At 37.5% G+C, this 15,821-nt stretch overlaps 1 protein-coding gene across 4 annotated transcripts in view; it reads right to left on the bottom strand.

The window, feature by feature from the left end:
• Window positions 1–15,821, bottom strand: part of COL24A1 (collagen type XXIV alpha 1 chain) — a 135,020-nt gene that overhangs the window by 47,299 nt on the left and 71,900 nt on the right. For all 4 annotated transcript variants that reach the window (XR_014587622.1, XM_083847170.1, XM_083847168.1 and 1 more), the window contains exons 23-28: window positions 15,140–15,193; window positions 14,026–14,070; window positions 5,002–5,055; window positions 3,141–3,194; window positions 1,340–1,393; window positions 579–632 (exon numbers count right to left, since the gene is read on the bottom strand). Coding sequence is in view for 3 of the 4 variants with exons in the window: in XM_083847170.1 (XP_083703296.1) it covers window positions 579–632; window positions 1,340–1,393; window positions 3,141–3,194; window positions 5,002–5,055; window positions 14,026–14,070; window positions 15,140–15,193 (315 nt within the window). In the remaining variant the exon portion in view is untranslated. The remainder of the gene's footprint in view (window positions 1–578; window positions 633–1,339; window positions 1,394–3,140; window positions 3,195–5,001; window positions 5,056–14,025; window positions 14,071–15,139; window positions 15,194–15,821) is intronic.

Here is a 15,821-nt window from a genome sequence, read left to right as displayed (position 1 = left end):
AGTGGAATACTTTCACTGAACTGGTTTTATGCACTGTGATCGAATACTCATACAATTTGATAAGGACAGACTCCCTCTTGGTTTATTTGGACTTTGCATAAAATGAAAAATGGCTTCCCATTTCATTTTTTCAAAATGCAGGAATTGCAAATAACAGCCTAATTGGAAGTCAGAGATGCTCGACTACATCCTCTTCTGACTTTGCTCTTTCCTCTCACAGCCACTGAGGACTTTGATTTTATTTCCAAAGATATAAATGACATGCTGATAAAGAAAACAGTTCCTAAAACACCAAAACAGTCCAATGGTAGTTATAAATGGCAACATTTGCATATTTATGCCTACAGAAAACAAGGCCATTTGCAATTTTTGTCCTGGTCCTGTTCTCAGCTGAAATCAATGGCAAACCCCTATTTAACTGGAATGGGAGAAGAAATGAAGAATCATATTGCTTTCTACGTGGGATTACAAGTATCATCCGTCTGATGTCAGTACAAATAGTTGGAGTCCGGAACAGAATTCAGTGGAAGCAACTGTACGTGGGTCACATATCAGATTCATACATCAGTATTACTTACTCTTCTTCCCTTAGGTCCCTGTGGCCCTGGTGGTCCTCTTGTCCCAGAAGGTCCCTACATGTCAAAAAAACTTATTATTGTCTTCTACAGACAGATTTCTAGAAACTATGGGGTTCATGCACACTTAGTAATAGCTAATGTAGCCAACACAAATCAGTAACGTCTATTCATGGTTCAAATTCAACTAATTGTGTTAGTACAATTTATCTATTAAAATCTAAATAGTAGTCTCTATGTAATTTTATTCTGAGTAAGAAAGCACGATGTGACTGTTGGATACATTACTTTTGTCTAATGTCCAAAAATTCCTCAAACTTTTACTTCAGAAACATTATGTTCAAAAAGCCTAACCATTGTGTATTGATGACCCACAGCCAAATTACAACACAATTACATAAGTAAATCAGAAAATATTTTTATTAATAATGAAACTAAATATGATATATGTAAATTATATTAAGCATCAATGAATAAAATTGCTGTGCAATAATAAACCATCCTTAAAAAATTTTAAGCCTCTACTTTTATCAACTGAGTAGTTTTTATATCAGTGAGTAAATGATATAATTACTTTTCCTGTCTCTCATGGATTATCCTGGTAAAGAGCAGGTAAACAGACTTTGTGTCTGGATGGGTAAATTTTCGTGACAGTTTTACAGACTGCAGCACCAATTAGAAAATGTTCTTAATTCCAGCAAAGCAAAAAGGCAAGTTAACAATGGCACATTTTTTAACAAACCAAAGCACTATTTTATACCTACAGGTAATCCTTCAGGCCCCACAGGCCCAGGGCCTCCTGGAGGTCCTGGATAGCCCTAGAATTGAAATAAATACAGAAAAGGACACAATTTTATCAAAACTGTTATTACAACAATAATAAATCCAGTTAGTTACCTGCAAAATTGGCAGTAAATTAATAAAATGTTTAATCTTGCAAAAAATATTCTCAAAGCTTTGTTTAGAAAACAGAGATCTATTTGGATATACCACAAAAATATCCAGATATTGGATATATCACAGAAAAAATAGCCTAAGAATGTTTTTCCCTGCACATGGGCAATAGCTGACAGGGATTTCCTGAAACAAAGTCTGCTGAGTTCTAAATTGATTTCATTATTTTAGAGTCACATTCACAAAATTAGTCATGCAATTCTCGGAGATATCCCAATAAGCAAAATTTCCTCTCCAGTACCACAATATATCAATGTGAGCTCCTCCTGATGAACAGAACTTTTCAAATGTCTAAAACTCCGAAGTGTTAGCTGGTTCTAGAAATAACTCTTTGTGGGACTGCTGATTTGGGGGAGGAAAAATGTGATTAGAGTCAGTGGCCCAGAATAATACTAACCACTCAGTTCAGTGGTTGTTATATACACCTAATGAGTCAGTTAACTGTGGCAATGCATCCTGTAGGGTTTGTTAACCCCATCCAAAATCCTCATGACAAAGCTGTGACAATGGGAACAGAAAGCGGAGACAACCTGGTGTGGACAGAACTGGCCAGGACAAAACGCCAAGCACAGCTCTTGTCCAAAGCCCTTGTCCATCACACACAGGCCCACATCTGCAGCCTCTACATAGAACCACTGAGGCTTCACCATAGCCTACCACATTACTGCCAGATATCACGGGACAGAGTACCCATGCTATGTCAATGGATAATGAGTATGTCAAACTACCAGCATGCCAGCTCTACACTGACTTTAATACTGTATAAAAGAAAAGTACAAAATAATCCCTGAGACTGACAGAGCACAAGATCATGGTATGACCCCAGAGCCTCATCAGTAACATTGCTTTGAGACCAAAAATTTCTTATAAAGGAACACTATGACCATGAGGGGAAGGTTAAGTGTTACACATTGCCTATAACCTCCCTTCCTGTTTCCTTATGAACAGTTAAGTCTGTAAGCATTCTCTGTTCATTCTGGAACGACCACGATACTTGCAAACAAATGCACAGTCAAATCCCTACTACATCTCCTCAAGAACTTCCATGTGTATTTGGCAATGGCCACACATGTATAGCTTTATACTTCTGTGTTCTGATAACCCACCTAATATGACCGTGGCCTCTAGACTGCCAAATGATGCATGAAATGTTGCATCCTGATTTAGGACCAGTGGTGCTGTCAGGAAGTCAATCCTCCAACCAGGGTGGTACCCAGGGGCTGTCTGGGTACTGCTGTGCAGCAGAATTAAAGAGGTCACACTGGTTACTAACCTGTCAACTAGAATAACTTGCGTTACCCCAGCATATGTAATAAACTGTTCGTTTACTTTCCTTCCTTTATTTCTCTCTCCTTTCAGTTCAGTGTGTTTTATTTTTTATCCACGTTTGCCAAAAGCCATTTTCAAAAACAGTTATTTTGCTGCTTCATTCAGCAGATCACTCAGAGGGTGTTAAAGCTGCTAATGAAGCTTCTGGGGAACAATGCCTCATAAATACTACTCTTTTCTATAAGGGTTGCACCGTCAGAAGGGTGAGAATTTATCTGTTTTGGAAAGTAAAGTGCCTTTCTAAGTAATGTAAATATGGATTCTACATTACTTGTGACTTACCGTGACACCTTTCTCTCCAGGAGGACCTACTGGTCCTGGACTGCCTCGCTCTCCCTTTAATGAAAAATTAAAAAGAAAGTAACAGTGAGTGCTCTGTCCCATGTCCATTGTTTCTAGCATATAGTGCCAACAAGGCTAACCTGCACTAACAATGTAACAGTGATAACAGTGATGCAAAAAGACTTGTATCAGATTATAGTCCACAATCTATAAGCGACTTGATTGCTAAAGGAAACAACTACTTGCAGAACGTAATACCACCACTGGTTTAAGGACTGCCCTTCAGGAACAGAAGCGGTTTGTTTGTTTTTTTTTTTTTCTTTTTAATAAATGATAAAATTGAGTTGGTGTGTCTTCCCTTTTCTTAGATGACCAGAGAATAGATTCGGTACTACTTCAGTCTCTGTGAATTGCTGCTGGCAGATCCCTTGTCTCTGTTGCATGTACCACATTCTTTAACCCATAAACCTTGCCACAGAAAACAAAAAAAAATACATTCCCGTCTACCTCATTTCTTCAATATGTATTGGGAAAAACAGAGATCTAAAAGCAAGGCAGCCCTACAAGCAGCAGCAGAAATCAATTGGAGTAGGTGGAGTAAAAAGGGTCTCATTCTTGTCTTGCAAACTTTCTTATCTTTTATTCACTTCATATCCAGCCCAAGTTCTATGCCCACAGATTTTTTCCATTGCAAAGATCACACTTCTATTACAGCATTATCACTACGTCATGTGTACTACCTGTATTTATTACATATTTTAAAGGCACATTTCTTTAAAATAACTGTGCTCAAAGTACATTCATCATTTAAAACCACATAGCACTTCTGCACCACAGCATTTAATCCATAAAAGAGGAAGATCAATTCTATAGAACCAGCACAGTAATGAAAATAATTATTGCACCATGAAGAAGATTGCTTCCATTTGCTGATAATTAGCCTTTTTCTCTCTTCCCTCCCCTCCTACTTAAACTAGCAGCGGTATCCCAAGGTAATCTTTGTTGGGTGAAGTGTAATTATGAAGAACAAGAATCCTTTGATGCTGAATTCTAAGATGATATTGTGATTAAAACCATATGACAGTTTTCTAAATTTTTAGTTTACAGAAATAGTGCTTTCCACTGATATATTTCTGTTCATATATTATATAAACCAAAAATAAAAAAATATCATCAGATTTTCATGGATGCGCTAATAAATTGCAAAGACTTTTACAATGAGGTCTCTTTAAATAGCAGCCACCAGTCCAGGTGAAATAATTCAGCCCTGCAGGGCAGAAATAAAAATGATGTTGGATCATTCCAACAATTATGTTTTTATTATAATTGAAGCTGACATGCAGTCCCATAATAGTTTCCTGTTTTTCAGTTTTAAAATATTTCACCTAAATAAAACCACGTCAAATATGCTTAAGCTATTTATACTGTTCTAGTCAGGTTGTCTGCCAAACGTTGCTTTCATAAACACAACTGTTACTGCACAGCAGACAAAACTAACAACATTGCCTTCGTTACTCAGTTAATGCATACAGCCAAATTTTATCTTTCTACATTCATCTCGTAACTATGTAGCAGGGCTTAATCAGCAACTATTGAATACACCAAGTATCATTTATGCCAGTTTTGTGAACCAATAGCAATGGATGGTAAAGTAAATGTCGTGACATGAACAAGGTATCAAATCTATCAGCAATCTGTCAGATTTGATATCTTACCATTTAATACATCCCTGTTCTCTGAAATAGCTACACAAATACTAGCTTTGTCTGGGGACAGTAAATGATCTGTCCCCAATATTTTATCTCCTCAATGGTTTTTAACTCCGATTTTTGCTGCTGAGCAGTCAGATACATTTTTATACCTTTTCACCAAGGTTTCCAGATGGCCCAGTTTCTCCAGGTAAGCCAGCTGATCCCTGCGATAAAAAGTAAGGAGAATTATTAGTGCAATGTCCAAGTTCACGGCTGGCAGCTCCCCAAAAACCTGGCAGTGGAGCATGTTCTTCATCCCTGAGAACTACTGGTCTATTTGTCTAAGTGCTCATGGCAGGAAGTGATGATTGCACAAGCTAACCTGGCTTACAGTTCAGGCAAGAGGATCACTGCATTTAGACTCATCAACAGTAAATGGCTACTTATAGAAACTGCATTAATTTAATAATGATACCATGCCACCACCTAGGGTCTGCCTCTGAAGTCAATCTTGCAGTGCTAGAAGCTTTGCAAACATAAAATTAAAGGTAGTAATTGCTCTGCCGGCACTTCAGTCTAACCACAAAGTTCAAGGTGAATAAATTCAGTAGAACAAAGTAAAAGACAGTCAAAAACGATATTGGATGAGGTGTTGCCAGAATTTCCCTTTAAGTGTTGTAGCCCCAAACACCTTTGAAGTCAGGGGATCAGAGCCTTCCAGCCCTTTTAAAAATGAAGTAAAACTCTCTCCTGAGACTCTCCCACAAATTTCCACTGTGTAGAACAGAACCACCACATGGAATGGGAAACAAGGTATGAAGTACCTTTAACAATCTTATTCCCAGTGCCTGGAATAACTCCGCTATTATCAAACCAAGAAATAGAAAATAAGTTACAGAGCAAGGCCCCAGCTGAGAAAAGTATGGAACACTGAGCTTGAAGAAAAATAGGTGTCCGGAGTATATTGCATGACTGCACACGAAAGATGACAGAAACGTGGAAGCTCCTAGCAGTCCATAATACACAACTGGATTGTCTGTAACACTCTGAAAGGCACTGTACAAACAAAACGGCATTTCACACGTTGGCATTGCTCTCCATACACGTGTAGAAATGTACTGGCTTAACTAGCACTAGACTGGCACTAAAGTGAGTTTTTTTTTTTTTTTTTAAACATGACTCCTATGCTCCCTAGGACAGTTATATTCTTTTCATAAGCCTAGTAATAGTTTTTTTGTTTTTGTTTTTTTTCCATAGAAATCATTTCATATCAGAAAGACAACATTCCAATCTGAGATTTGTCTTCGAAAATAAATACATTTTTCAGCTCTTTACCTGTATAATTTCAGCACAGTTCAGTCTCAAGTACTTTAGCATGACAGGTGCAAAGTAACTAAGGCTTCAGGATTGCTTTTTATTTTCTTCAGTTTTTTTTTGAACTACTAGCTACTCTGGAAATCTCATAGTTAAAATTATTGCAATGAGCCACTGAGATAGCCATCTTTGAGGTTGATAACACTGGCACAAATAAGTTTGTGGAAGGGCTAAAGAGACAAACAGGCACCTCAATGGCTGCTGGAGTAACGTATTGTATGTCTGAACTTCTGTATTATGTGTCAGTCTAAGACGTCTCTTGGCAGCTGTCAAAGATTTGTCCTGGTGATACTGGCACTAAGGCAATGCTCAGAGGTCACTGGCAGAAACGAGGGACTTCGTGACTAACTCTGAGAATGAGAGCTACCACTGCTGCCGTGACTCATGACTGACAATGGGCCTCAATACCAAGTAGAGATCTGTGAGACAAAGAATTACCCTGTACTTTTGCTCATCAAGATGAGGGCTGTAGAGGTCTGGTTTCAAAAGGCTGAAGACTAATCACTTTGATTTTCTTATTCCAGAAAGGGAGTAAGATGTAATCAGAGCCAAGATGTAACTCAAGACCTGTTCTCTCTCCACAGAGACACTCCTGAGTGCCCAGTCAATGCCACACTGTTTAGAGGGCTGAAGGTGTCAATTAGAAAGATGGGTAGCCGTGCCCCGTCTGCGTGCAGAGAAACTTTTGCTATAAAGCCCCTGATCAAGTCCCCTTTTCAATCCAGAAGTATTGTGTTTCTCAATAAGTTGCTCTGGTGTGAGAGAGAAGGAATGACTAGGAAGCAGCAAGTGTGAACGTGCTATTTTGTTACCCAGCACATTAGGCTTAGCCTACAACGCCTTCCAGAGCAAGGACTGAAGTTGGCTATGAAGTAGAAAGTTTTGTAGATGCTGTCCCTCAAAAGAAACTAATTAAAGAAAATTCACAGTAGAAACACTAAAAGAAAGTAGATTTTTGTGGGGATAAAAAGAAGGAAAAGAAACACTGTGCGACAGGAAGTGGGTATGTATGGAAAGCAAAACAATACTGAACAAGAACTGAAGCTAAAGAAACTGGAAAAGCAATAAGGACTTCAGGAGGAACAAAGGAGAAAATTCATGACAGATTAACTAAACCTTCTTTCACCTCTCCATCCAAAACAGAGTTCAAGTGTCCAAGACTGAGATAACGCTAGGGCAGGTACCAGCAGAGGCAAGAGAGAAAAAGTTTTCCTAGGAATATCATTTTAGTTTTCAAAACAAATAGTAGCACACAGTGAAGAGAAAGTGCAATCAGAAAGAAAAGCATCTTGTTCCATTAATATATTAGCCATAAAGTGGTGTTTTCCCCATGGACTGTCTTTAAGATCACATGGCTCCTTAAATCTTAGTTTGGGGTTGGTTTATCATAGAAACCAGCCACTAAGACTGGGATGAGGTTTCAACCCTCTCTCCTTCTTATGTAAGAGGATGAATACACTCCAAGGCACATTTGTTGAGTCACTGTCTTCCAGAATCCCTTCAATCCTTTGGGAATCAGTGGTGGACTCAGAAAATCAAATTGAAAGTATTAGGCAACAGAAAAGTAAACCAAAAAAACAACCTTGAAATGTTTAAAAAATCATCATAGTTTTAAACCTAATTAAAAAGCAGTCATAAACTTTCATTTACAAAGATATGTGTAAAACTCTACAATGACAATAACAGCATTTTAGAAACCTTCTTGACAGAAGCATTTTCATGGAAAATCAGAGACCAGATATCACAATTAACACATGCGTAAGACAGACAAAACATCTTGCCAGCACATATGCTCCATGTTAGAAACTGGACTGTAGCTGAATAATTGAAAACACACAGAATACTTCATGAAAACGCAAGTTTGGAGTAATCCATTGAAAAGCTTGGTAGTGAGGAATGAATACTCAGCTGGTTCCAACAGTTCCTGTGGAAGCAGCTGCATATCAGGTTGTATGCTAACACTATCTTCTGTGTTAAGTGAAAACTTTCCAATCCAACATTATTTCATGAAGAATTCAGTATTTTCAAATATCCTCATTCTGTGTTCTTTTAATGAGATCCCAGAAGTAAGTTTTAAATATCATCTTACCACATTAACTTTATTCTTTGAAATTCTTTTGGGTATTTTCAATTAATTTTCATTAAAATTTATCCTTAACCTGTACATTCTACTTCCCTCCATATTCAGCATGGTCATCACCTCTGCCTGCTCATTTCATTTCCCACTTAAACATTTCTTGAGATCCCGTCAGCTTCATACTGCATGAGGGACTTTATGACGCATACAAAAAAGCAAATGAGCAAATATTAAATGATTTTAACAGATCAAAACTTATTTGACAATGCTTGAAGATTCACATCAACTACCTCTTAAAATAAAAGCCAAGAACAATGGGCAGAAGAAGGAAGAATGGATGCTCTAACAGTCAGCTTCTACTAGTTCATACCCAGCTGATATATAGAAAAATACCTCCACAACTCATAATATAATAAAAATGAAGTTTTAAGAAATAAACATTAATCTAAGCTCAGTTTTACTAGCCAGACATAACAGTACTTACAAGTATTTTTAAAACCGATCCATCTGGACCCTGGTACCATACGCACTAATTCTGGATCACCCTTGTAACAGATGTGGCCTCGATTAGGCCTGGACACAAAGAAAGCCTGACAAAGGGCTTGTGCTGGCTGCTATTTGGGCTTCATATAATCTGTAGTAGAAAAAAAATGTAGCTGATCTGTCAGGAAGGAGGTGTTGTGGACAGCTGATACCAGCTCTGGGATTTAAAACAAACAAACAAACAAAAACTAACACCTGCTAGTTGTAGGTTTCCGGGTGAATTTCTATTGGACCAGTGCTTTCATGGGGCTCTGTTAGTGATCTGACCAAAACTAGCATATTGCCGAACCACAGACAGGCTTTTGAAACCAAAGACTTGCAATAACGCCTTTGTGTACAACATCTGCTCACTGCTGTACCTGTATCAGGTACGAACTAAATGGAGCAGCTGTTAATATCCTTAGAGAGGCATTATCCTCTTCCTTACAGGTACGAGTAACCTGCAATTTTAAAAGAAATCCCTGTCTTCAGACTAAGAAAGGTGAATAACATTATAACCAATCAAGAAACTGGGAAAACAGTTCTGAAAATGCCACCTAATTACAGTCCAGTTTTAAGAGGGTTTTCTTCTAGGCCAAGTTTTTTTTAATGTCATGCACAACCTGGGTACAAACTGACTGCATCACAGGAAAAGTTCTGCACTTGTACCCTGCCTCAATATGAGTAGAAATGTCTGTGATTTCTAATTATAAGCCCATGGGCCAAGCAAGGGCTGAACGTGTGTAATGGAGTTGGCACAGAAAAATTGGAACTAGCTTCCACTTAGTTATTCAGAGTGCCCTGGTCTGGGTAAACACTAGCACTATCAAACAGTAACGCAGTCCTGACAAGCAACCTTTAAGTTCAGATGAGTTCAGTTTTGTGCCACAAAAACTACGCAATCAATCATTTTCCTAAATCACCCCTGACTCTGTAACACAGACAGGTCACTGGTATGAGGTACTTGCAGCAACATGGTTTCAAATACTTGCTATCCATCACTGATACAAGAATACAAAATCCAGCTGGGTATGTCAGCAAAGTGAGCTTTTCCTCCCCCTGACGTACGGGCAATTTTCTCAGTAGCTGAAATGGCTGTTTCCTTTGGCATGACTTCCAAAAGATTTTGTCTCATCAGCAGTGTAAATTTGCTCTAACTGCTGGCTGTTACTTTTCACTATCTTAACTGATTCCTCTTCAATTGCACCTATTGATTGTACAGTAACTGAGTATCTCACAGCAAAGGAAAGCCCTGGATCCCACTCAGCTTTGGGCTCTCTTTAGCCAAGCAGCACCACCTGAACCTGCCCACCTTCCCCTTGAAACAGGGCAGATGCTGTAGCCAAACTTTTTTTTTTTTTTTTTACTGTAGAACTCAGTTAAGAATAGTGTCTGAAGTCTGATCTTGGGAATATTCCTGCTCTAGTATTAAAATGTGTGTCATTTTTAAGCTTACGAGCACACTGAACATTTTGTAAATTTAGTCTACTCAGTTTCCACTCTGGACAAGCATCCAGAAATACTTCTGCAGAAGCATGCTTTAAAGAGTCAGCAGCTTCATGTGACCTAACAGATGGTGGACAATATGACAGCTAGTCTATTGAGAGAGTGCGTTTCAGCACATATCCCATCTTACTAGACTGAACAATAAAGCATTATGCTCCAGTCTCCCACTGCTGAAACTTCCCTGCTTGTGCACAGCTTCCATCTGTACTCTTCCAAGCTGATATTAAGCAGAACTTGAATATTAACAGACAGATTAGTTAAAGATACAAGATGGATGATACTGGGAAAAAGCAGAAGAATAGAAAGAAACAGAAGAAAAACATTGGTGTAACCATTTGGTATCAGTAGCAGACACATGCTTCTTGTCATAATTTCTTATGAATTTAACATTTACAGGACTTATTATTTCAAAATTGTTTCTTTTGACAGAATATTCACGAAACGCATGAGTTTTCTTTTAGAGAATTGGAATGCTGTGATGGATTTCCCAATAGCAAAAACTAATGTAGTATACTTCAACTGTGGGCTTTAAAGTTTATATCATTTTCTGTAATTTGAAGAACTCAGTTATTGAAGATCATGAATAAATATCAATAGATAAGCCCCCCCCAAAAGGAAGAAACCATAAACACAGGAAGTCCAATGGCTAATAAAATACTACCAACTTTCTAGTAATGTCCTTTTCCCTTTGTCTTTACTGTTAAATAAATTGTACAGTAATTGTAAAATATTTAGTGTTATTTGTACAAATCTTGTTTGTATTTGGTGTCACCAAGCATGTGATAACACAGGCTCGATAAGGTATCAATAAGGATGGATGCCTTACTCCATTTAAGGAGTTTGGATTCTCTCTGCACACCAAGGACAAGAAAAATTACTTACTGCAAACAGAAGCCGGTGAGAAACTGGAAATAAAAACTGCATCCAAAACGTACAGAAGTGAATATGTTGCATCAGGAATCACATCTGGAAAAACGTTTTCTGCTAGTGCTTTTCATTTACTTAGGCAAGGCTTAACTGTTATAGATTACAGTGGGGAATAAAGTGAGGGGATTTTGAAAGGCCTTTCCTGAGTTGTGCTGAATGTTTGAAAGGCTCTCTCCTGCCTTAGGTGTTTTATCATAAGTTTAACAAAGAGATAGTATATATTGCCCTCCAAAAGAACAGACACAAAGTGAGCATTAGTCCTCTGCTGCCAGTTAATAAAGGTAACACAACAGGATCGAGGGCCAGTGAATCTCATTTGAGTAAAATACATTTACATAAAACAGAAGACATTCTAAAATTCACAAGTAAAAATAAAGAGTAGTTGCCAATGGCTGGCCAACCATGTCAGTTTGCAGGAATCATGTCATCCTCTATTATATGAAAATTGCCCAAACAGCAAGTATGGGAATTGTTAATGATGGGCCATAATTATCTTTATTTATAACACTGTAACAGGGCTGCAAATAACCCTTCTTTGGGAATAAAGCATATTTTATTTTATCCTTGCAGCTTGTTCCTGACTGCAGTTAGGTAGGTAGTTTATTTTATTACTCATAACCATAACATATAATAATTGATTATACATTTCAGCTACTCTGTTTCACATTTCTGTTAGAATGGAGCTCACTTTGCAGTGATTATTATGTACACACAAAACATCTGAGTTGTGGAAAATGTGTGCACTGAATTCAAGTTCACTGAGGAGCAAAACAAAGTCTATGACAAATTCAGAATCTTAAGGTTAAGTAAATTCTGTGACTGTTTTATGTGCTATTTAGGTAGTGGATTAAGACTGATTTTAGCTTTGTTTTATTTTGAGGATTTTGATGCACATGGCACAGAAAAACCAAGTAAATGTCACTGATTTTTCCTAACTTGTTACAGGCTGAAAAAGTAGAATTTGTATGTAATAAAGCCTTCATTTTGCACACTGTTGGAAAAATCAAGTGTAATGTTGGCAGAGAAATGCTGTTTATATGGACAGATTATATTACTGTGTCTCAGTACACAGTCACTCCATAACAGCAACATAGTGTTGTGATGTCCCACCCACTCTCTCTCCTCTACCATAACATCCTCAATCCCCAATACTCATCTGTTTGTCCTAATCATTCAGCAACATTAAAAACCAAACAAACAATTTTCCAAATTGTATCACAAGGAAAGGAAGCCACTGTTTTACAGCTCTAATTACAATCTAAAAAAAGAGAGTGTTTTGCTATGCGTATGAACTGCTGAACAAAGCTGTGGATCAAGCTGCTGCTAAGTATACTTGCCACATTCAGAGAGATGCTGGCTTTCAAATGGACCTTATATTACATTATCAGTACCTGTCTAAGCAGATATTTTAAATGTTGACCGAGAGTTCAATTTCTCAATCCTCTGTCTTGGGATATGGACTATTCATAACGTCCAGAGGAGCCAGGACTTAGAAGCAATTCTGAAAATTTCAGCAGTAACCAAGCATCTCATGAGCTTGGAGGTATGTCTGCTTCGTATTTTGCAGACAATTGGGAGCTCGCTTTGACTGCAGTCTAAGTTGAACAGTTTACATGAACAGGACAGTACTGAGTCCAAACCACTGTGTGGTATCTCATTTTGGGACGCATTAACTCAAGAAACAAAATCAATTTAGTCACGTTCACACAAATTCTCAGTAACTCAACCATTGGGTCAACAAGCTCACACCTGCTCATAATTCCCAGACAGAAGTCAAAAATACAAAAGGGCATGGGATGAAATGCAGCAGGCAGAATTGCAAAGCAGCATGTGTAAGTGGTAATTCACTAAAAAAGCACCTAAAATGGAAAAACTGAGAAAGATAACTTCACAAAACAAAACAAAAGATTGGAGACTGTGGATCACAAGCTGAACAACACACTATTGCAAAAACTGGGGTGTATACGCAAACATATGGCTTGTAAGAAGCAATTTTTCCTTTCCACTCAGCTGTCTGAAGCAGCTTGGGCAACAAGCTGGAGTCATAGGTGTAGAGATGAGTTAGAAACAGGTTACAGGAGAGTAAGAAGGTGATCTAAATTATCTAGAAAACAGGAAAGGCTAAGTGACTTAGGACAGTGTAGCCTGAAAAGACAGAATGAAGGAAGGACGCAGTAAGAGCTATCATTTGCAAAAGGTTGTTTCAAGCAGAAGAGGGTCAGTTTACACAATTGGAGGAACTTCAAAATAGCCAGAGAAACCCTAGGCTGCCTGCAGGTCGTGGAGCCTTTGTCCTTGGAGGGTTTTAATAAATGGTTTGCCAAGCATTTGTCAGATGTGATATAACCGATTCTGCCCAGGCACATGGACTACATGTCAACTCAAGGTCACCTTGTGCTCTGTGATTTTACAGAGGGCAGACAAAACCAGTCTGCAAAACACATCTCAGGCTAAATGTAGCCTCTCAAATCATTTCACTGGAAAAGAATCGGTCATTCATTTACTTGAACGTGCTTTGGAAGATCACTACAACTACCTGTAATGTTCACTCAACATATTAGGAAAAAAAAAACAGAATTAACTCTGGCAAATACTTCAAATGGGTATTTTTTTTTAAATAGTATGATCCTGAAAGACCACAAAAGGTATACCTGACATCTTATAGCTTCAAAGGAAAAACAAACTTTTCCTTTGAGAAAAAACAATGAAAAAGTTACTGCAAAAAATTACTCCACTCTCAAATGGACATAGAATTAAAAATAAAATCTGAAAGAGAATTCAAGCTTACTGCTTCACCAGTTTTTCCAATGTTTCCCTGGTCTCCTTGTTCTCCCTGTTAAATGGAGAAAACAGATAATGCAGTTCATTAGAGAAGTAATTTCTTTCATATGTGTATATTAAAGTTCTTTATTTTCCTAGGAGACTCTTTATTTTCTAAATTACAGCAGCAAATTATAACTTTAAAAAATAAAATTAAGCAACCAGCAAAAAAAAATAAATATTGTCATTGGCTAATTTTAATTTTGTAAAAAGATGTAAATTTTGTCCTAAAGTATTTATAAGTTGCCCATAAAAATGAAAGCTGTGCATTAAGGGCTCACTAAATACATTAAGTCAGCAAATACTGTAAACGAATGATATAATTTTAATTGAAATCTTCTTCTTTGCAAATATAATCACCTTCATTATTTTACAGTTGTTTCAAAAGTAAAATGTTACCTGTGTACTCTATAACTTTTACTACATTACAAAATATTCTATTAGGAAAATTAACATTTAAATTATATTTTACACAAATGTTTTTTTTTTTTCCTTCCAGAAATTCTGTACTTGAAACTTGAAGGATTAAATGAATTAATTCTGTTCTTAATAATGCTGCCAGCCGAGTAGCATTTTGCTATGTATTTTACAGGTGAAAGCTGGGTGTATATGTGGCATGAATTATCGGTCTTTGACTATAATCCTGGTGCCCCGATGAACAGTGATTTGGGAACTGTTTGCTCAGATTACAACACAGCATTGAGAAATTTTGCTGCCACAAGATCCTCTTTCAAATTGTAGCACTCCTCCTTTCCCTGCCTCCCCAAGTTCTGCCAGCACAGGAACTGCCCTTGGTCCCTTGATGCCCCCCAGGCCAGTACCCTTTAAATCTTTCTGCAGCTACACCTCTATTTAGCAGGTGCTATCTTTTTTCATACATCTCCTGGACATGCATAATTTTCTTTTCCAAAATGAGATCTTGTGAGAAAGCAGAGTTACCAGTATGATATACATTTGTATTATATGGAAGCATATGTAATTCTCATTCTTTCACCAGCACATCGCTGTACATTGGACTGTATAAGTGTACACAGCTGATACTCCAAACACATGTTCATTTCATAAATAAAAACAGCGTTTACCTTTAAACCTTCTGGTCCAGGGTCACCTACATAACCTTTCTGTCCTGGCCTTCCCTAAAATAAATAGAAAAAAATATTAAAAATATTTTAATGTCATCCTCATTTCTGTGTTTACCAGAATACATATATTAAAAAGTGTACAGTTTAGTAAAATTTAATACCTGTGTTCAAAGTCAGTGTATTTATAAACTTAAGTCTGAAAACACTATTAATCATCACAGACCACACTAGCGCAGAAAGCAGAATCTGTATTAACTCTCAGTTAACGCTAAGAAAAAGTCACAATCCAAGAATCAAACACTTCATATTTCATTTTTAAAACCATATTAAGAAGACAAAGAAAAGACAAGGTCATGTTCTGTCCTGGCTAATTCCAGCAGAACAGGGAGTAACAGTAACAGAATTTGATCTCTAGACTTTAGGGACTGGTGTCATAACCGTCCTTCCTCAATGAGACAAAGCCTACTCGAATATCTTTTCCTGTGTTTACCAAATTAATTATTATAAACCTCATTTCTCTCCGCTATCATTTCTCTGCTAGTACATCTTGGTGTTATGATACTCTGTCAATGACATAACATTACCTGGAAAATAATATAGCAAGACCAATCTGAGCAGAAGGCCATGAATTGAAGAGATCCTCGAGGAATTTTCAAAAATACATCCCTCCCTTTGTTGTGAC

Source organism: Anser anser (assembly GCF_964211835.1).
Source record: "Anser anser genome assembly, chromosome: 8".
NCBI lineage: Eukaryota > Metazoa > Chordata > Aves > Anseriformes > Anatidae > Anser > Anser anser.
Note: the sequence above shows the minus strand (reverse complement) of the source record. Positions and strands in the feature narration are given on the sequence as shown.